This window comes from Maylandia zebra, linkage group LG23 (assembly GCF_041146795.1).
Source record: "Maylandia zebra isolate NMK-2024a linkage group LG23, Mzebra_GT3a, whole genome shotgun sequence".
Lineage (NCBI taxonomy): Eukaryota > Metazoa > Chordata > Actinopteri > Cichliformes > Cichlidae > Maylandia > Maylandia zebra.
The window spans coordinates 30,009,432-30,032,334 of NC_135188.1; the positions used below are offsets into that span (position 1 = coordinate 30,009,432).

General features: G+C 41.2%; 1 protein-coding gene and 1 non-coding gene across 6 annotated transcripts in view; one reads left to right on the forward strand and one right to left on the reverse strand.

Annotated features, from left to right (window-relative positions):
• LOC101479692 (FERM, ARHGEF and pleckstrin domain-containing protein 1) overlaps nt 1-22,903 on the forward strand; it is a 70,203-nt gene that overhangs the window by 34,486 nt on the left and 12,814 nt on the right. Inside the window, exons 3-15 of one of the 5 annotated variants that reach the window (XM_076880210.1) lie at nt 647-751; nt 2,827-2,869; nt 3,075-3,153; nt 5,586-5,683; nt 7,595-7,709; nt 10,138-10,285; nt 10,929-11,024; nt 11,114-11,280; nt 11,382-11,450; nt 11,584-11,659; nt 13,202-13,436; nt 19,879-20,075; nt 21,759-21,848. In XM_076880210.1, the coding sequence (XP_076736325.1) occupies nt 647-751; nt 2,827-2,869; nt 3,075-3,153; nt 5,586-5,683; nt 7,595-7,709; nt 10,138-10,285; nt 10,929-11,024; nt 11,114-11,280; nt 11,382-11,450; nt 11,584-11,659; nt 13,202-13,436; nt 19,879-20,075; nt 21,759-21,848 (1,518 nt within the window). Of the gene's footprint in view, nt 1-646; nt 752-2,826; nt 2,870-3,074; nt 3,154-5,585; nt 5,684-7,594; nt 7,710-10,137; nt 10,286-10,928; nt 11,025-11,113; nt 11,281-11,381; nt 11,451-11,583; nt 11,660-13,201; nt 13,437-19,878; nt 20,088-21,758; nt 21,849-22,903 lie in introns of all 5 variants that reach the window. The other 4 variants (XM_076880207.1, XM_076880209.1, XM_076880208.1 and 1 more) reach the window with 4 other exon arrangements.
• On the reverse strand, nt 20,867-20,972 carry LOC143415341 (U6 spliceosomal RNA). Its single transcript, XR_013095979.1, has one exon. It is a non-coding gene; the product is annotated as a U6 spliceosomal RNA (small nuclear RNA).

The following is a 22,903-nucleotide window of genomic DNA, read 5'->3' on the forward strand; positions in this document are numbered from 1 at the left end:
TTAACCTAACTAGAGCAACTTAAGAATGCATAATAGTACGCTGTAACTTTTCAACAGCTATGCAGAATGGCAGGGTAGTGAACTGCATAGAGAAAATGATTCTGGGCTAATTTTGGGTTTCCGTGCCTGACTATTTTAGCCTCACGTTTGGCTCTCATGTTTTTTGGTGGAATCCAGTGAATCTCAGATTCATGAGGCTTGTACTACTGATGAAGTAAACTAATTGAACAGTGCTTTCCCTCCTCTGCCAGTTCATCATTAAACAGAGCAAAGCTGATGGTGTTGTGTTGCTACTCACTTGCACACTTCTCCTGAGGCATTTTTCTTATTTCTCAATGCTTCCAGCTAATCTCCGACCTCAAACTGTTCATTAGACATCAGCCTGAGGCTTCACATCAGGTTAAAGGTCGGCTGTTTGTTGGTGAGATGAGAAGTTTTAGAAAACTGGAACCACTCACAATTTTTCGAGATATTCTATTGAAAGATAAAAGATAAATGTGGAGACTTCTGATATTAAGGCACTTTAAAGTTGAAAAATCAATTCCATTATCAGCACTCGCCTGATGTATGCACCTGACTTTCCTCCTCTGGCCAGCTGTGTTCTTCAGTTTCCTTTATTTGAATCTTTTTTTTTTCTCTCTTCTAGCAACGTTCACCAGGCAAAGTGCTGTTTGACCTGGTTTGTGCCCATCTCAACCTGGTTGAGGGAGACTATTTTGGACTGGAGTACCAGGACCAGCGGAAGATGACAGTAAGATGCACACATATTGCACCATGGAGTACCTTTAAGTACTTTTAGCTCATTTCTGTTGTTTAAAACCATTTTTTATCTATGCTAACTAGGAAAATGTCTCAAATTAAAACTTCCTTCTCACTTGCCACAAGCTAACTTTAGCTTTAATCACATGGGTACACAGCGTGTGTGGTTGAGGTTGTGCTCAGTCATATAATAGAGGTGTTTGAGGTGCCTTAGGGAAACTCTGCAACAAACTTCGCATTCTGTGTTTCCCCCTTGGCGCTCTTTGGTTTGTCAAAGACAAATGTGGAAGAAAGTCATGCTCTTCATTTTTATGTTAACAAACGCTTGGGAAAGCTTTATCACACTGGCGTGTGTGTGTGTGTGTGTGGAGGTAGGCTGAGGACAGGGGAGAGAAACTTCACAAATAAATAAAATATTTTTCTTTTTCTGTAACCACTCTTGTGTGAGAAGTGTTTCAGATATAAATGAGCCTGGATTTAGGTTTTCTATGCTCCAAAAAGCAGCAGCTCGCTGTATAGTGTTTTGTAGACTTGCTGTATGTTACTGGGGCTGTCTATAGTTTTAATCCTTTTGTTTACTTCACTTTCTATTAATGCAATTAATAAATTTAAAAAACTTGTAAAGAAGAATTTTGCTGCAAGACAACAGTAAGTCTGTAACTCAGAGATGGACTGATCCATTCTGTCGAAACACATGAACACAAGCTCTTTAATGTATCTAAACACAGGCAGTCGCTGTGCTTACCAGTGCCTCGGGCATGAGAGCTGTTGTTTTGAAGTGGATCAGTGGAACAAATGATGTAATGCTGAAGAAATGATTACAACTTTGTCAAGACAAATACTCAGAAAGCAGACCCACATGCACATAACAAATGAGGCTGTCCGTCAAGCAGATCGCCCGCATTGAAACATCGCTATATATCAAAGACATTCACACTGAATCTGCTTACAACGTAGCCATCATAACACTGCCATCATATTCAACGGTATCGTTTGTGCTAATACAGTTCTGAGCTTCAGCTACTGCTAAACCCCAAATAAGGACTTTTTTGGGTATTTTCACTTTCCTTTCTCTTGGCATTTGTTATAGAAATATATAAAAGACTGGTTTCACCCAGTATCTGTGAGCTCCTCCTACACCATCGGGAGTTGAGCAGCCAAAACTGGCACACAGGTACATCTTAGACCCCTGAAAGTTCTTATCTATATCATTACATAATAACGTAATCTTGTTGCCTGGTAACCACCTATGATCAGGTCAAGATGACCCGTTTGTAGCACCGTAACACCTTGGATAAGCATCACATTATTTTAATTTCACAACAGTGATATGTAAGTTATATCCCCCAAAAATGCTTTGGTGACAATGTTTTGCTAAGTTTGTGCATTTGTAGCATTTCTGCAGGAGTATGTGCCTTGCAAAAGCATCATATCATTTCAGCAACATCTCAATTATTTCCACAAACCTTGAATTATGTATGATATATGATGACATGTCATGTTGCCTGGCAGCCACCTAACAGTGGACTAAAGTCAGAGACCAAACATTACTGTAGCATGAGCATGGACCAGTCATTTAGCAAATGCACATTAAAAAATGTCCAAAGCAAATGTGCAGTGCTTTTTTTAAACAGGAGAAGAATGAATATATGTTATTTTAATTGATATAATAGTTTTAACGTATTTTCTTTGAAAGAAATTCTGCTTTTCCTTCTATTAACAAATTATAGCTGAAAATAGCTCTCTTTTTAGTAAGTGTCCAGCAGATTTGGGAATTATTATGAACTGTGGACCCATGAACTGAACCATTTGAAGGAAAATAAATGAGATAAAATAAATAGATACAGGAGTTTTAAAGGTTAGTAATTATCAGGTGGTGTCTGCTACACGTAGGACCTCAGGTTTCACTAAAGTCTTTAATATTTCCAGTGAAATGATCTCTTTTCTCACAGCTGGAACAAACATGCACATTAGTTGAAAATGAATCATTTTTGTAGCTAGAGATGAAAATCAGGTATCCGTCTTTAAGGCACTAATGAAAGTAAAGCTGTTCCCTGATGCCCGCAGGTGTGGCTGGATCTTTTGAAGCCGACACTGAAGCAGATCAGACGTAAGTCACTCTCAGATCCCATCCCGTCTTTCATCCTTCAAACGCCTCTGTGCTTCAAACTAAAACACAAATCCAAACTCTTCTTAACTCAGACATTAGACACTCCCACTAATAGTAGTAAACGGATATTTCCTCTGCAGCCTTTCTGCATCTCTCCACTCTGTCTCGTTCTTCCTAACCACATCCCGTTATTTCCCTCCTCCAGGGCCTAAAAACACCATCCTTCGTTTTGTGGTGAAGTTCTTCCCTCCTGACCACACGCAGCTCTTGGAGGAGCTGACTCGGTAGGTCTTCCCCGCACAGAAACCACACCTATCTGAAGAAGAAGCTCCCAAATTAAAAGACATGCTGTTCAGCATTTGGTTTCCTGTCTGGTCAGCGTGATTTCAGTCCTTCACCAGGAATTTTTAAGGACAATTTATGATTTACAGCTGCATCCAAACATGAGGCAGAAGTCTTGTATATTTCTTGTTGTCTGCCTGTTGTTGTTTTTGGTCAGACCCTTAGCATTTATAACACATTTATATGCCTGACATCAAATAAGCCGTTTTGTCTTTTCTGGACCCAAACATATTTTTGTCATCTGGGAACAAGGCTCAATAAACCTTCTGGTATTCCAAGCCAGCTGAAAGGAAGTCAAAGAAGATGAATGGTCTGACCACTTCTGGCCTTTTAATCATAGTTTAACCCTGGAAGATCCATTTTATCTGGATTCCCACCTATTCCCTCTGTCCTTTGCTTAAAAAGTGTAGCGTTATCTGCAGACCATCAAGTCCACCTTCTTGTTTAGTTTAGTGTGACGGAGCCTAGTGGGACCCTTCTGGACTGTTTCTGTTTGTCGGAGCTGATTTAGGACACACGCAGAAATTCTCGGTCACTTGGCTAAAACATAAATAGGACAATTATCTGACCTTCCACATTTTTCCCATGGTGCTGACACTCCTACAGCCACCCAGCTGGGCTCAACCCTCTCGAGGCAGGCGTTGCCGATTTGCAACAGTTAAAAACTAACAACCTGATTACCCCACATACATATTTTATGAGGTTTTTTTACTCAGAAGTACCACTGCAGGACTTGGTTGTGCATTAGCAACAAAAAGTTTAATTTGAGCCTGAGCGGGTTAATTTGAGATGATGGCAAATCAGGAAGCACTAAAGTTACCTGTAGAAATAAAGTTATAGTTATACCCACTGTAGTGAAATCCTACATCTTACTATTGATTCCTGTCACCAGCTCACTGTAGATAAAAGTAGGAGAGATTATTCCACTGACCTCATATCATCTCTGATTGTGTCAGTGGACGAACATGAAGTAGACACATAGTTGTTTCTTTTCCCCTTTTGTTTGGCTCCCACAGTGTTGCCGCTGTCAGTGTTTCCTTTGATGAGTAATGTAAGCACAGATGGAAGAAAGGCTTCCTTGTGTGTATATCAAGCTGTTAACCTCCTATTAGCTGCTGATTACTGAATCTTCACCCCCAACCGGTTGTGTGACATTTATGTTTTTGGTGCTGTATAAACCAGAGCACTCGAGAGAGCATATCAACAACAACAAAAGCTTTGACCTTGGGTGCTAACAAAAAGGTCAAGGTCTAATGCTTAGTCAACCTTGGTCATCATGACCCCTGAAGCCTTGTGTATTCTTGTGAAGTTTGAAGACAATCCATGGAAAGATTGTGGGTAGTATAAAGTTTTTACTTATCCAGTAGTTACTAGTACCTACCATCACAAGTGATCTGCTCGTGATGGTAGGTACTAGTAAAACGTATGACGCCTTTTGTATGGCCTGTTTTAACAACGTGCTAACCTTATTTACAATCAATATTGTATGGATGTAATAATGGTGCTAAAGATACAGAGGGCTGTACCTTATGTACCTTCTCTTTTCAGGGGGTGAGAATAAAATTGAATTGAAATCAGAAATGGGATCTGCTCCCAATAACAGTGCTACTCCAGTATGGTCAAGGCCGCTGGATTGACCTGATGTTTTTCAGTCTAAATAAGTGCAGCTTTCTTGTGTAATAACATTCTGCACTGAAAGCCTCATTAACTTTGCTAGCGAGGTAATCACGCAGCAAAACAGTTGAATTGGATTTTACATTAAAAGGTGCCTCAGATCATTGATCACACTCTCACATGGATTCACTCTGAATGCAGTCAACTGTTTGCCCACATACAGTGAATAGAAAGGCAGCGAATCAGGTTTAAAGGTTGTGGGAGATGAACATGTGGACCTTGAATACTTTTTCCGGTGATGCCGTTTACATTGAATTCTGGCGTGCTCCTACAGGGTGATGTTGCCTACAGGCTTTTTTCCTTTTATTAAGCCTCCCACTGTCGTTGTTGGGCTTTCTTAATTAAAATGTGACATCACAGCCCGGCAGCATGTGCATACACGGGTGCACATGCTTGTGTCTGTGACTCTCATTAAGCCCTCATCATGGCGTAAGTAGCCGCCTGTATAATGATTAACAAAACCCGCAATTAGGGTCAGTTTAAAGGCAGTAGATGCAAAGCAGCGGGCATACACAGGGTTTCTCTCTAAATGCCATCACTTTAATGGTTATGAGATTGGCTCTAACATTGTAAGTTGCTGCGTTTATGGAGTGTGCATTAACCCCTGTAACCTTTCCCCAAACTTCTGTTTTTCATCTTCCTTTTCCTCCATCCCCACAATCTTTCTATTTTTTTGTTTGTTTGTTTATTTTTCCTCCAGGTATCTGTTTGCTCTACAGATTAAACGCGACCTGGCCTGTGGTCGTCTGATCTGCAACGACACGAGCGCCGCTCTCATGGTCTCCCACATTATTCAGTGTGAGTTTTAACACGAAAAGTATTCAAGAATCTGATGTTTGGAAGGCGCTGAAGCACACAAACGAGTCCCTTTTTAGATGATTTTGACATGCTGTGAATGTCATCAAATCATAACAGCAGTCGATGACTGGAAAACAATTAATTAAAATATGCAGAGGTTGTTGAGGTTCCTTTTTGCCTTCACAGTTCAGGGTAATCATTAATAATCACAGCAACTGTATTGATTCGTATAACTTTAATTTTTAATTTGCATCAGTGTAGAGGGGGGGGGGGGGAAAGAAGAAATTAAAATCCATGCTTTGCAAAAAGCATGTATGCAAATTAAATGGGAATAAATTAAACTTGAGCCTGAACGTAATTTGATGTCTGAGAGCTGTCGGACCGAATAAAAAGGCAGAAATCTGCACACTGGTTACTTGGCGGCACGGTGGTTAGCACTGTTGCTGCACAGCAAGAAGGTCCTGAGTTCAATTCCACCATCAGGCCGGGGTCTTTCTGTGTGGAGTTTGCATGTTCTCCCCGTGTTTGCGTGGGTTCCCTCCGGTTACTCCGGCTTCCTCCCACTGTCCAAAGACATGCAGCTTGTGGGGATAGGTTAATTGGATAATCCAAATTGTCACTAGGTATGAATGTGAGTGCGAATGGTTGTCTGTCCCTGTGTGTTGGACCTGCGACAGACTGGCGACCTGTCCAGGGTGTACCCCGCCTCTCGCCCTATGACAGCTGGGATAGGCTCCAGTGCCCCCCGCGACCCTGAAAAGGATAAGTGGAAGCGAATCGATGGATGGTTACTTGGGTTATTCATTAACGCTTTAGCAGCAAAGTGGGTGGAAGTGATGAAACCTTTCAAGGCAGGAAAGAGCACTCTTGTTACTCACAGCTTCCTTTCGTTCATCACATGACAGATGCCAGGCTAAAGGCCATTGTGCCACCCAGTAAATGCCTTTCATGTTGAGAGGTGTTGGATTCTTCACCGTCTCTGAAGTCATCAGCTATCCTTTGGTGCCTCCAGGACAACTGCTGATATTTTGGGGCTTTCGCTGTCATCTGTCAATGAGTACACATTGACAGTCTGCTCATCATCAGACAGTAGCTGACTGCATTTCACCAGATATGGCCCCTCTTGCTTGCTTAAATCTGAGGGGTCAGTTGCCTGCAGATACTGCATATTCATATGCAGATAGCTTTTAATAGTTACTAAAATTTCCTTGTCTGAAAAGATCTTTGGCCTCTGTGAAGGTTCTATTATAATGTAAATGCTTTGCTTATGTAGATGACTGACTGTAAATCAACAGATTCATTACAGAGATTCCCTGTGGGGGTAATTTCAGCACCACTTACTGTGTTTTATACCAAGTAAATGACAACGAACATAAATACAAAACAGCCTCCTTCAACACTTACAGTAATACCAACGGGAACCACCATAGCATTACAATCTCAATCACCTCTCATTTATAATTGTAAGCGTTATAGTTGAATGAAGTGTGAGCATGTGGTCGTCTACAGGATGCAGACTTTATGGTCGCGATTCGTCACAACGACCATTGTACCTCAGCTCTGTAAATGGAGGATATAGGATCTTGACTCCGTCTTTCAGATGCTGCTAAGGTACAGCGCTGTATACTGAAGGATATTGCTTTGTTGTCATAGCAACTGTCAGTGCTCAGCCCGTATGTGCACCTGCAGGCAGTACAGTATATGGGGGTGCTGCTGGTATAAAACAGATGGGGACGCATGCATCAGCACACTTCATCTACAACAGAGTTGCCAAGGTTGGTTTGTGGATGAGGAAAAGGCCTTTTAACTCTTTTTTTTTTTCCTCAACACTCTGCATCTTTATTTTAATCAGCTCCTAACCTTCCTCGTCCTCACTTTAAATAAATATCCATTTTCTTTTCCCTCCACCAGCTGAGATCGGAGACTTCGATGAGACCCAGAGCTGGCAGCACCTCCTTCACAATAAGTATCTGCCCGACCAAGACGCCATTAGAGACGAGATCATAGACTGCCACCGCGAGCATGTGTGAGTTATCTCGTGTGCACGTCCACACATGGATTGCTTATTAGATGTGGGTTCCAGTGAATTCAGGGTTTTCTCTATGCTTTGTGGGAATCAGCATGGGTTTAATCTGCACAGTGTCAAAAAAATGGCAACCAATGTAGGTTTTCAGCCCCTCCCAGTAACTTGAATGGGATTCAAACCCCACTCTCCCATGTGGAAGTCGTGTACACACCCGGCTACTCTACCATGTCTTACTAACTTCATAGCCTTCATGCTCTCTTACTCTATACTTTGCCGGCCTGAGATGTGGGGCAGTAACAATAAAAGTGCCCAAGTTAAATAAGGAGACTAAGAAGAAAAAACAAAACAAAACAGTTATTATCAATAAAATGAAAGCAGGCAGAACACCTGCTGTTACCATGAAAAACAAGGAAATATGGGTTAAAACAACTAAAGAGTAACCTGATTGCTGATTGGAGTAGACTATTAGGAGTAGTATCTAAGTCAGGAGAGAGAGCATGAGGCTCAGACGGGGCCCTGCAAGTTCAGCATCCCCAGGGTATCTTCCTGTAATACATCTTCACTTATCAGCAATCAGGTTAAGCAGTCACACAGAAGTGGTTATCAGATGGATAAGCAGATAACACAGGGGTTCGTCATTTAAGCCGGTCACATTAAAGTGCATTGGCAGCATTTGACAAATTGCAAGCATGCGTCTGAGAGCAACCTAAGTTAAATACAATTTTAAAAAGCAAATTCAACCATATGTGTATAGACTGCACGCTAATTTGATATAGTGTCTATTACTACAAATACATGGCCTGTTTCAGGATCGGATATTAACACACTATTAGTATTAGACCCTAAAATTATTGTAAGTTGAAATTAAATAAAGTTGCATCAGGAAAACACAAACACATGGAAAAACCTTAGACCCTCCTACTGTCCTTTCACAGCTCTGAGAGATTTTCCAGGAAGTGATGCTGTTTTCCAGAGAATTGATTAGTCAGTAGGCAGTGATGTCATGCCTGATGAGCTCTTATCTGGAACATAACCTGTTTCTGAGCCGGTTAATTTTCAGGTTTGCCTTTAGGTCATCTAAAAAAGAATCAAGTCTCCTTATGAATCAATTATTTTACTAGAAGATCAAACTACTTGAGTTACAAAATTCTGGCAAATAATGGTTATCATGATCCTTAATGTTTCTTCCTCTCTTCACGTTTCCCTTTCCCACCGGATCATGATTGACTTCCAACATAGCTGCATTATCTGAAATTAATATAAAGGATTTAAAATCTGATCAGCTTTGGTGGATTAAGTGAACACAGTTCTGTGTATACATGATTCATGGGGGGAGGAAGCCTTTAGTAATCACAAACATAAACTCCACCAGTTTCACAGTATGTTAGCATGAATGTCAAGAGGTTATTAACAATCAGGTCATTCTAACAGTACCAAAGCAGCACTGTTTACCTGCAAACAGCAAGATTATCCTTGCTTAGAAAACAATACTGAGCTGAGGTACAGATCAGTTTCTAGGTGGCAAGCTCAGAGGTGTCAGGAGAGATATGTTTGTCATATATAAACACACACCAAGCTCGCATAATTCCAGTCTGCAATGCAAAGATATTTATCTGTTTATTCAAATATACACCCCCCAAACACACACCCATAAGTCTCCCTCCTGCAGAGAGGTTTATCTTCTAACCACAACAGCCAGCACACACTCACATTCACACACTTCTAAATCTCTCCCCTGCAGAGCTGGCTATCTGCAAACATACCACTTGGCACTCCTACTGTGCCCCTGGGACCACACACACAGACACACACACATCATGTATTTCATTTCCATGCTGCTGGCAGCAAATAAATAAATGAGATTCTTTTCTGGACATGCAAAACCCTCCCTTAACCACCAATAATGTATGAAGCGCCTTGAGGCGACTTTTGTTGTGATTTGGCGCTATATAAATAAAATTGAATTGAATTGAATAAGAACTGAAAAACAAACTTGTTGATCATCAGTCACCGTCACACCGTGCACCGCACACCCGTTCTCCCCTCACCCTCCTCTCCGCCTTGCCTCCCTTCAATCCTTCACCCTCCCCTTAGCCGACACAGGAAGGAAATGGCCAATTCAGCCGCTTATACAGGAAACAGGAAGCTATTTTCAGATTTTGTGAGGAAACAAACTTTGTGTGGATTTTGTGGCTGATTTCTTCCTCCCCGCTGTGGGTGCCGCAGTGTATTTTAAGGCTGACCCATGTTTTTAAATTCTCAGTATACCCCTGAGATGCACAGTTTAAGCTGTGACTCATTACCTCTTGGTTAGAGGAATTGATTTTCTTACACACTGAGAGCAAGTGTTGAACACTAACTAAGACGAATGGCTTAAATGAGCTGCTGATTGATCGCTGATAGTTTGATGCATCTCTCTTCTCCACAGCGGGCAGACGCCGGCAGAGTCGGACTATCAGCTGCTTGAAATCGCACGGCGGTTAGAGATGTATGGTGTTCGCTTACACCCGGCGAAGGACCGCGAGGGTACTAAACTCAGCCTGGCTGTAGCAAACAGTGGGGTACTGGTTTTCCAGGTAAAATCTTCAATAAGTAGGGGCCATAAAAGGTTTTTGGGGCTTGGGTGGGGCAGTTGGCTAAAAATTGATATTTTCTAGGTGAACACCAACGGTTTTTCGACACACATTAACAAGGCTGACAAATATGTTTTGTATGAGTTGTAAATGCTTTAGATATTTTATAGAAGAAAGAAGGAAGGGAGTCTTAGTCTTAGTATCATAGTATCCTCAACTCAAGGTGGAAGGTTTTCTCCACTGACAACACCGAGATATTAGGCACAGCAATTAACAGATGGTGGTTGCTGCTGCTCGGCTGCAGTTCAGGCAGTTTTTTTTAATGGTGCTCTGACCTGACACTCTCAAACATAACACACAAAACATGCCATAGAACAGTGGATGCACTCTCTTTTGACCAGGCTGACCCCAATTAAGTCCAGTCTGCGCTGTTTCACTGCCCTGATTTTTTTTTTGCCACATCTTCAAAGAGTGCTGAGATCTTTTAAAATTTGGCTGATATGACAAATCGATTAATTGGTTCCTGACGTTTTGTGGTAAGCCTCCACCCAACTCATCTGGTAAGGAATGTACCGCCTGGTAGTTTTGGGTTTGTTTTCAATTTTGCTTGCGCTGTCTTAACTGATTCTGATTTTTCTGTATTCAGGGGAACACAAAAATTAACTCTTTCAACTGGTCCAAGATCCGTAAACTCAGCTTCAAACGTAAAAGGTTCCTAATCAAGCTTAGAGCCGACCCCACTGTAAGTTCATGCGACGTTTCCTTTCTTTTCTTGCCTCGCCTTTTCTCTTTCTGCTTTCTGTGCTTATATTTGTTGCTGTATCCTCCCAGCAGAATGCCCACCATGACACGCTGGAGTTTGCCATGGCCAGCAGGGACTGCTGTAAGGTTTTCTGGAAGATCTGTGTCGAGTACCATGCCTTCTTCAGACTCTTTGAGGAGCCCAAACCAAAACCCAAGCCCATCCTCTTCACCCGAGGATCCTCATTCCGGTTCAGGTAAGAAGAGGAAAGAAAAAAGAGACTGAAAGTGAACTCCTCTTTTTAAAATATTTTGGTTTCGTATCAACTGGTCTTCTTTCCGTGTCCTCTACCTGCAGTGGTCGAACCCAGAAGCAAATCATTGATTACGTTAAAGACTCCGAGCCCAAGAAAGTTCCATTTGAAAGGTGTAGTGTTCCTCCTTCGTTTTACCAAGACTGAGCCAAGCTACTGAAGTTAAATGTAATCAAATTTCTCGGTCGCTGATTAGTCGTATATGGTATAATCTCATCTGTTTCCCTGCTTTTTTTTTTTTTTCAGGAAGCACAGTAAGATCCTGTCCAACAGCAGCATATCCCCTCAGTCTGCCTCCACAAGATCACATGTGCCAAAAGAGGTAATGCGAGCTTAAAACTTTTCTAGAAACCCATTATTAATGACACCCACAACCATTAGCAGGTTAGTGTTTATGCAAAAAAGCATGAGCCAAAACTGCGCATACAAAACTACACTGCACTGTTATATTGTGCTATTGCATGCACAATATCTCCAGGATGTTTCGTCTGAGATCGGAGGTCAAAATTAGGCACGTATAGTTGAGGCAGTTAGTCTTTGTTGCATTACTTGAAAAACATGTTTGCGTTTTTATATCCATTTCTGGCCTTTGACAAAGTAGTGTATTCTATGCTTGAATTAGGTTGTTTTTTGTTTGTTTTTTAATTTGGCAGTCCTGGTATTTTTACTTTAGTGTAAGATCAGAAACTCTTTGGGAAACCAAGCTGAACAATACCCACATGCTTCCTGTTGGCTAACATTGCTTTACCTGGTAACAAAGCTATTTCCCAAAGCTTAGCTAGCGGGCTAACTTTAGCTTGCTTGGTGTTGGAGTTCTGTTTGTGTTAGGAGCTGGTCGTTACTGATGAGAAAGTAGCAGTATGTTATAAAAAGTATAAAATAACTGCTTACCGTTTTAGTTTAACAATAACTAAAGTAACTAAACCTTGTAACTCTTCAGGAACTGCACAATACTGTCACATAATTAAACTGACAAATATTTTATTTTCTGCCTGGGATGTTGTATCTTTGGCCAAGCTTTTTAATCAGCTGCTTAAAGCCCTGCTTTTCCAACACATAACCCCCACCGTAAAATCCATGGGTGCTTGGAGTTATTGGTTGGCATTACGTTCACACTTCATGCTGCTAGCATATCCTGCTATCTTTGCCTCAATGAGCAATATGAGTTTCTTTTACACTTTCAGCAGGAATAGTTTTCTTGCATATCAAAGTACTGTGTTTTGTGAGAGGTTGTTGAAGTAGCTCCGTATTTAGGTACTAAATCAACATTGGGGGCTGACATTGGCTCTCACTCTTAGACATGCTCAGGCTTGTCTTGTCTGAATTATCCTTCAGTCTATGCCATAACCTGATGGGCACCTCCTGAGAAATCTAACTACATGTCAGGTTAACTCAACCCACAAGTGTTTTGAATTAATCAGTGAGAGAATAACAATCATTGCCTCAGTATAAAGAATAATAGTCATAGCGTAAATGTATGGACTCAGAAATGTCAACTACCAAAATAGTGTGAGGGAAAGTACAGTAGAAAACCAGAGGGAGAAATATGTTTACCTTTACTTGGAACTGCATTAGAAAACGCCGAAACACAACCACACGATAATTAACAAGCTTTTTTTTTCTTCTTCTTTTTTTAAAAATCACTCCTCAGCATCTTTGTTTACATCTGGAGCTGTGATTACAAAGCTTGTGTACCCATGCCGTTCCAGGGAGTGAAAATGTGTAACTGAGTGCTTGCTCTAAGGCTGTCCCTGTAATAGAGCCCAAATAAATAACAGTTTTATCCTTTATTATTCCCCCCTTTTAACCTTTCATTCCATCTTCACTCCATGTTCTGTCTTTTCTCCCCTCTTGTTATTTGCAGAGTGCCACGTCGATCCCGTTAGCAGACCAGCCTGACTCAGACAGATTGAGCCATCTGGCTGTACCTAATGGTTCGGAGGAGCCACAGGCGGTCACACCCCCCACCAACGGTCTTCATGGCCTAACGGCAGCGCCTGGCTCAGACCCGACTCAGCCCCGACAGAACCACCACGTTGCGGGATCAGTACTGGACCAGCAGCTCCTCAACCCAGGTCCATCCTGCAGGGCAAACAAAGGCAGCAGCTCTTCTATTCCTTACATAGACTGCAGCGACATAGACAGTGAATGTGATGTGACAAAGAACAACAGGGCTACCCGGGGTCACAGCAATGCAAATGACAGCAATGAGGATGAGCCTTGTGCTTATAGTAGGCACTTGGGTAGTCCTGGTCGAAATGGGGGGCAAGCTGGGAGGCTGTTTGGGGCTGTTAATGGGTTCTATCACACCAATCACCAAGGGCTGATGCAGCAGGGTATGGTGGGGAAGCAGCAGCAAAGCATGCAGGGTAACAGGAACACTGTAAATCAGTCTCCTGTGTGTAACAAGTTTAATGTGAGTCACGAGCTAACAGATGAGGACGTTTTGACAAATGGGCGTCTCCCGCTCCACAGCACGCTGTTAGATGAGATCTTTCAGGGGCGAGACAAGCGAGGTGCAGTGTTGGGTCGTCCATTAGGAACCGGGACACGCAGTCAGTGCTCCAGCCCGGTGATCAGCAGCTTCCATCACCGCACAAACTCACTCAGTCACTCAGAGATGACAAACGGTCACAGTCAGCCACGTTCAGCTTCGCGGTGGGATGACGGCGGGCATTATTTCAGTAAACGTCCTGGAGCGCTCCCTGTGGAGACTCCCACGGTCCCGCCATCATCCCATCCACAAAACCACTATGGCAGCTACTCCCCGATCACCTCAAACCGCACTTCGCCAAATCTGGCTAAACCGTACTACAACAACAATAACATGAGGAACCGCTCTGACACTGACCCATTCATTCTCAGCCAGCTGACATCGACACCCATCAACCACCGCAATCGCTCTGGGCTGCACGCCAAAACTCCTGGCTCTGCCCCACTGGAGCGTAGAATGATGATGACCAACGGCAATGACAGGAACCTCCTGGTTCCTGGTCAGCCACGGTCCAATACGGTGCAGCGGATGTTCGGGCGTCAGGGAAAGCCCGGCAGCAGCCCGTCTAATAACAAATACAACACTCTAAACCAGCCGGTCCAAATGATCGACGGGTCTACTAGCAGCGGCACAGACACCAGCGACACAGAGTCAGACACGGGCAGCAGTGCGTACAGCCAGCCCTTAATGTACGGCAACCCGGCCGCCGTCAGCTCCATGATTTCGGTTAACTCAAACGGCACATCCCCGCTCTCTCACACCAAGTTCTCTTTCGGGAGTTTGCAGTTGGAGGAGGGTGGCGACGGTGTGGAGGAAGAGGAAGGGTGTTACCGCTTTAATGAGGAAGACATAGGCGGTCGGGTTTTTAGCTGTTGAGCGAGCATGAGTGGGCAAAAGGAAAAAAACAACGTGTTAATTTAGTGTGTTACAGATAAACAGATGTTTAAAGTCGTCTTTTTCTTCTTAGAGACAGCTTTGTCTTCCTGCTACACTGACGAGCACCGAAATAGAAGGAAAACACTATGGTTGATTGCGGTGCTTTTACACATTTTATAGTCAAGCACGCTTTACGCACAGGGTCTAACGTATTTTCTGGAGCGTAAACATAGGGCAAGATGTGTGTTTTCTAATGGCGAATTGAATCTTTAATAACATCTGTTTTTTCTAAACTCCTTTTTTAAAATTACGTATGCAGATTTCTTAGTAAGCTGCTAGCTGACACTTTTGTGAGCCAGCCAGCTCTTTGTATAAAAAGAAAGGTAAAATAATGAGCATACATTTGGTAAAAGCTTCCTCACAACGTGCCATAACTCAGAAACATTTATATTCACTGTAGTTGAATGTGCAGAAGGAAATGTTTCATAGAAAGTTCGAGGAAAACCTTGACGTTTTCAAAAAATTCTTGTTCATTTCACACTTTACTTGTTAGCATTTGCCACATTGTTGAGAATTAAGACATTTTTTTCTTATTTGTGGGACATTAAGGTGTAGAAGTGTGTGAAGAGTTTTTTTCTTTTTGGTAGTAAATGTGATACTTGATTGGACTTTCTAAAAGCTGTCAAGCTCAGCAGATTTTCTGCCTTTCTGTGGCATTATACACCCATTTTGTAGTTATAGTGTAGCTTTTTTCTCTAAATCAGACTGTCTGGTGCAATAGATGGACTTTGAGGTAATAGCTGAAGTTCATAAATGGATTTGATAGGATGCTAGGAGGGGAGACTTCTGTACAGTTGGTCTGATCCCCTTTAACTGTACAGTGTATTTGATTTAGTTAGTAGATTGAATTGTACTTGGAGTGTTACACTTTGGGAAAAGTGTGTTTTCTATGTGAGTTACTGGGATCTGCCAGAGGAGGAAAATAGCCGACTGCTGTTGTTCCTGTCTTCTGAGCAATTTTTCATGCATTCAGTTCATTTGTCTGTCTGTCGTGGGTGATCTGGATGGTATTCTGGATATTTGCGGTCATGACTTTTTGTATTTAGACCAATTGAAGTAGTTTTGCATCAATTTTAGGGAAACCCTAATCTTTTATATCTGTGTTTTCTAGCTGAAGCTCCATTTGTCTCTACATTTCAACACTTATGCTACTTCAGCTAGCTGGTGATGGGTTTAGGGGGATTTCTTCAGCCTTTATTTCTTTCTATGGTTATGCTTTCTCTTTCTGTCACGGTTTATATGCACATAATCAGCGGTAATCAAACACACCGACCGCCATCCTCGTCCTGCTTTGCTCGGCTTGGCTCCAGGCATGCGCTGCAACCACAAACAGAGGTAACCCTGTTATCTTTCACCTCTCTGGATGCTGTTTTCTGCTGGTGAAGGCTTCCCATCTCCATCTCTGTCATTGGCTGCTCCACTACAGCACGCTGAATTGGATCAAACTGAAGTGAATTAAAGTGTGGGCTTCTCTTGAGACATGCAGGAAATGTTTGAATGTCCCATAAACTAAATCAGTACAAAAATAAGCCAACCTGTTGAGTATCAGTTGAAATTACTTTAAAGATCAACACAAGGAGCTTTTGTTTAGATGTCATGTTTCAGCACTGTCATCCAGATGGACTGAGTAAGCAAAAATTGCATTAAATGGTATTAAGTCAGTGTCTTAGCTTGCTCATTCTCATTCTGGTTTGGTTCTTCTTGCATATTACAGTCTTTTTGCACCTAAATTGTAGCACAACAAACGCAAACACAAACAGTACTGTTGGTAGATTCAGTTTCAGGAAGCTGAACTGTTTTGCTGATATCGGGGGTTCAAGTTACAAGGTGGCTTAATTTGGACTGAATGTCGTCAAGATTCTATCAGCTTCCAAGGTTGAATGACCTTTTGTTTCCTGCTGCCTCTACCTGAATCAAATGTTCATGATTCACTCTTTGTAAATGTTTGTTTTTAAGCATGTTCTCGCTTCTTTTTTTTTGTTGTTATTTCAAGGGGTTGAAAAAAAGTCTTTCAGCACTGTTTTCTCACCATTTCACTTTCTGTACTGTAAATGCATGTTAACCAGGTGAAGGATGTTGCTGCTCTCTGTCACTCAACTCTGTTTTTGCTCCCTGTGTCACGCTGTGTTTCTGTCGTGGGGCTTAAACTGGATCCAGATGTGTGAGGGTGCAGTTTAACACAATCCTAACAACAACCCTATAGCTTTGCAGGCTTCTAGACTCAGATACTTCTTACTGCAGTTTATAGCCCTTTTTTGTTGTTGTTATTGTTGTTGTTGTTGTTGCTCCTTGCTCATGATTTCTCAACTGCACTGTTTTGTTTTTGAATATTTAGAAACCATTCGTACCCATTGCGGTTTCCTCACCAAGCATGAGGACAAAACAAGGCTGACTCAACTCCAGTGCTCTTTTAACGGAGACTGAGAGGGCGAAGGTAGACAGACACAAGTAACGTTCAGCTTAAAGCATAATGCAAGTGCAAGTGCAAAAATAAAGATATCTTTGAGAGATATTGGCATTTTATTTTTTAAGGTATGAAAGTCAGAGTATTGTGAGAAGTTATTCACATGCATACACTGGAATACTGGGGTTGAGTCCAGCTTGTCTTTAGTCTCGCTGCCTGTCAACAAGTAGCACTTGAAGCCAGTCACTTCCACTGAAGCTTGTTTTTGTAGTTTTAATATAAAGTAGATGCAGTAAAAGACTGATTGATTGATATTTTGTTTATTTATGGAATTAATTGCAGCCAAATTTGGTTAATTTGACTGATTAATTTAAAATGAAAGGTAAACTACCTTGTAGCTTTTTTTGGCGATTATATATACATATATATACACACTGTGATGATATCAGGTTGCATCACGAAATAGTTTGAAACTTTTGGAAATATTTGATGTCTTTCTGAAAGCTAAAGATTTATATATGTTGAAAATATGAAGCTACAGCCAGTGGCAAGTTAGCTTAGCTTAGCAAAAAACATACCCCATATCTCTGTCTAAAAGTGACAAAGTCCACTTGTTAGCAACTGTAAAGTTTAGAAAATAACTTGACAGGTTGCGGTTTTGTAGGGATTTTCTCACTTGTTGCTAACTAAGCTAAGCTAACTTAAGCTGAGTTCATAGTCAGTCTTCTTATTTAAGTCTGAGCAAGAAAGCAACCATATTTTCAAAGTGTTTCTTAAATTTAGATTATTAAAATGGTATACAAGGGTACTGCTGCGTCACTTGATCCTTTAATCTTTTTCTTTTTACATGATTTTTTTTAAAAGGTGTAAACCACTTGTTTGCTGTTCTTTTAAAGTTAAAGTGGAGACCTTGGTGGCAGTTGGGGTTTGCATGTTTTCTATTTATTTGTTCATTTTAATGACTGTAGCATGCTTTGAAATTATAAATACTGAACATGCATCCATTCTAGTCAAAGATCTGCATAAGCATCTTTACAAATTAACATGCTGATTTTGAATGGACTAAAGCTGCATTGACTCACTGTTTTTTCTGTCTCTGCTGTAACACTTTGTATTCCTCCGCACCTGTCCTTTTTTTTTTTTTTTTAAATTTTCATCACTAAGCACCTTCTGAATCTTTTTTTGGTGACTTCTCTGAGGCCCCCTTCCCCAATTTTCCCTTTAATCTCTCTTTTTAACACTGTAACTGATTATGTGAACTAGTGTCAATAAACAAAAAAATGATGACGTTTGTCAGAAGAAAAGGGACTTGGGAATTTCTTTAGAACAAACAGGTGCTGAACTGCCGTGCCCCTCACACACCCACCTATATACCCTCCGCCTGCTCGTCACATGGATCCCACCAGTGTTTTGTGTTGTGGTAGTTAGTCTGTAGCGTAGCCTGTTTGTCTTTTTCAGTGTTGTACTTGATTCCACTCCCTTTATTGTTTTGTAGCTTCAGTTTGTTTTTTTGTGGTAGTTTCTTAGTGGTCTTCTGTATGGTTGTCAGTGTTGTTATAGCATCCCCCCCACACACAGACTTGCACTCATTGGTTGCCATGGTTTTATCCATGATTCAGTTTGGTGTATAGAAGTGGACTCTGTGGAAACTTTGCACCTGGGCAAGTATACAGTCACGACTTAGTACCATGTAGTTACCATGTAGTTAACATCTGTAGTGTTTCTCACATTAGTGAGAAGTAGACTTATCTTTTTACCCTTTCCATCATTTTCATAAAGGGCTGCCAGAAGCAGATTTAAACTACTCAGAGCATATGCCTGTTATACGACAGCTCCATTTAAGGCATCATCAAAACTTTTTAGTAAAAAGTTAAAGTGGCTAACTTTTACTGCTTCCAGCATCTCAAAGTTTAGGTGATCTTTTTTTAAATCATAAATGGTTGTAAATTTAATGGCACTGATCAGTCTTGTACTGTCCTTCTGGTGTTTATGTAGGCAAATTGAAGCAAAAGATAGCTTGCTGATGAACTATGAAATATGCAGAAATGTTCAAAGCCCTCCACTATGCACACCATCATTCTTCCCCTTAATTTGCCTATGTAATGCCTTGATATAACCTTTATTAATGGTTGGCTCCTTACTAACAGTCTGTTTTTCTTCTCTCCATCCCTTCTAGCTATGCTTTAATCATATTCACATTCATATAAGTGAATGCAAATAGAATAGAGTCAGTGGACAGTAGCATTTGGTCAAGTGGCATTTGGTCCTAAAGTATGATCTAAATGAGAGGTGCTCATTTAGACCATACTTTAGAACTGATTGTGTAGAATTATCCAGTGTTGAAATTCATTGCCAATCATCTTGTTTTATGTTTAATTGAGTTATTTGGAGACAATATTATTGAACAATTCTTCTTCTTCTTGTTAAATATGTTTTTAGGTGCACAGTGCAGTGAGCCTGGAAACCTTTTGCTTCACTGCTGTGTCTGGCAGAATAAATAATTCTGTCATGATTAAAAGTTCTATTAAATGATAAGAAATACAAATACAAGTTGGCAGTGCATTTCATTGTAGAAGCTGAATTTCTCTTTGTATCAAATTTAACACTGTCCCTTATCTTCTCTTGTCATCTTCTCTTACTCTTTGTTCTATTCCTAACCTCCGCTTCTCCCCCCTTTCTATATTCTTCTTTTCTTCTCGCCCCTCAGGAAGTCCGGGTTCAGAGAAGTCTTCGTTGGGAGGTCCTCATGTAGCAGTTAATGGGAACGGCTCTGTGAATGGGCAGAGAATGGGAAGGACTGGGGTCCTGGGTGCTGAACAGAGTGCTGAAATCCAGCCGTTATCCCCACTTACCAGCCCGCTGCTTACCGAAGCGGGATATGTTCGCAACGATGAGGAAGACGAGGCGAGGAGGAAGGTGGGTATACAGAGAGTAAGAAGGTGGATGGGGAAATTTCTTGTAGTCACTGAATTGGCCCCCAGAAGGACTTCAAAGGAATTTAGTCTGGACTAAGAAGTTGTGAACACCCAAGTCTTTCAGTACTTGGAAAAAACAATGCTGTGACTCAGACAAATGTGCAAAGCCTTTAGCCACTCCTCTTTTCTTTATATTTTGATTCAAGCAGCCAGAGATTCTTGTAATTTTTGTAAGTGTGCTTGAGCAATAGTTTTCCAGGCTTTCTTAAGTCCTTTCAAAAGTCTTGGTGACTTTTTCACTCATTTCAATCCAGTTCTTTCGCCTGACCATTTTCATAGGAATGATTTGTTTGTTAACACTGACCTATGAATCACTGAAGCATTAATATGGTCAAATCAAGTTATGACCCTGTGTTGTGTTTACACAAAACAGACAGGAAAAAAAACACGAAGTAACAAAGAACTTGTTTTGTTGGTACAGCCTGTCACATATACACATGGAGATATGAAGAAACTGGACAAGTAGTGGACAAAATAAGAAGTGGCATACCTGAAAAAAACAAAACAAGACCTTGTTGCAGATGAACTATATCTGAAAGTCTTGTCCTTAAGAAGCAGGAAAACTAAAGCAAAGACCTGACTCAGGACCTGAGAGATGCATCTGGACCCAAAGGTCGATTCATCGACTGTTCACTGAAACCTCATCAGAAATGGTCTCAGTGAAAGACTGGCTGTCAAGAAGCCAATCTTAAGGAAAGAAAGGGGTGGGGGTAGGAGTGCTGAGGTATTCCACATTACACGAATTTGCGTGTCATCCTTGCGCAGGGGCCATGCTAATCTTCTCTGTATCGTATCCAATTTAGCGTACGCGCTTGCCGAAGCAAGCACACATTCCACATTACAGAAGAACTGGAATGAAAAACAGTGACATCAGGTCTGAAGGAGTGACAAATCCAAATGTGAAAGTTTTCATTCAAATCATTGTCGGTATGTATGGAGGAGGTCATTAGTGTGCTGTGAGTGTCCACAGCAGGGGTCTCAAACTTAAATGAGCTGTGGGCCACTGCTGGCACTGTCATCTCATTGGAGGGCCGCTTCAGTGTTCAAGTAATACAAATATTGTATAACAATACAAAACTGCAAATTTGTTTTCTCACTCTTAACTAACAGAAGTCTTTCATTGAACTACCAAATAAACAAATTGGTTCTCTCTTTCTGACCAGACATGTGGCAGCACTTCCGCTATAATTTTGTTTATATTAAAAAAAAATGCAGACGTAAGTGTGCACATTAGTTTTTGACTGCTAGTGAAAAATGTTTCACTAGCAGCATTTTTTTTGGCTTTTTAAAGAACTTATTTTAACATTGGACTCAACAACAAACAAATCCTCCCTAACAAAAAAGTAACTTCAAGGGCCAAATAAATTAATCAATGCAGCTATTTCCAATTTTTCTAGCAAAATGCAAAGAAATAAGGTTGGCTGAAGACTTTTGCACGTTACTGTAATTTGGTGAGACAAAGAAATTATTAATTGGGGGAATTCATCCAAATTAATAACAAGAACTGAACTGCTGGTCTTTCGCAACATAAAATGTGCAGACTTCTTTCTGTAGAAGATGAGATAAAAATATATATAAACAGATTGATTTGCTTCTTTTTGTTTCTGTCTAGAAGTTTCCCACAGACAAGGCTTACTTTATAGCCAAGGAACTATTGACCACAGAGCGGACCTACCTCAATGACCTGCAGGTTATCACAGAGGTAAAGATAGTGGTGCCTCTTTGTCTCCATGTATTGTCCAGTCTCTTGTGTCCAATCTGTTATCTCTTCCCTTCACACTGTGAGGCCAATACCATCTGGATTAGACTGAAAGTGGCAGGACCAAGAGCCAGTGGGGTCCAAAAGCATACCGTGAGCCAAGGCTGGTTTCTTTAGAATAATACCGGAATAATGAGTCAAAACTGTTGGTTTAGAAGTCTAATTTTGGGACAGTGTACCAAAATTAATCTTTTTAAAAGCTCATGTGCTGGAACAGTGAGTCAGGGTTGGTTTGCACCGCACAACGTGCTGAATTCGAGATGCAAGCGTTGGTGTTTTTTACAGCTATATATTAGAAAAAGAGGCCCCAAAGGGAAAGTAAAGGCTCAAGTCTGAACCAAACTCACAAATCTCACAGTGTTTGTTCTCAGTAATGCAACATTAATATTACATTAGTTCCAGCACACAGTTCCAGTCTTACTTCTCTTTTTTTATTCACATCCCAGAAAAAGGCTTTTATGTGCCTTTAGTTTGGCCCCCGACTGAAGGCTGAAGTTTATGAGCACTTTTCTCATGCAGGACAGAGATGAAAATGCATTCAGTGCAGTGCATATGCTACAACTCTCTTCCTTGTAAGTGAGCAGACTTGTATCTTTTTGCTGTTACATAGCTTGGACAGACTAATTAGCTTCAGGCTCTTTTAGTTTACAAGTAAAACCGCTGAAGTCAAGACAGAAAAAAACCCCACTCTGCATTTATAAAAACAGCGTCTGGGATGAAAGTGCAGCTTAATGTGGGTCAGACTCAGTCTTTGCTTTTATATGACTCACTTTTACTGTCTGTCGCAACTGCTTTCGAGAAAAGAAAAAAAAAGGAAATGTGATAGGCGGGGTTATGATGAGTAAAGACCACCAATGCAGAAACACAGGTTCAGCACCTGCTTGCTAAAGACCTGTCTCCTTAATACTGAGACACTGACGGTGACCTCTGACCTCGCTGTGGATTGAAAAACGCCTCTGTTCCTACTTTTTCCTTTCTCAGCTGTTTTTCTTCACAGT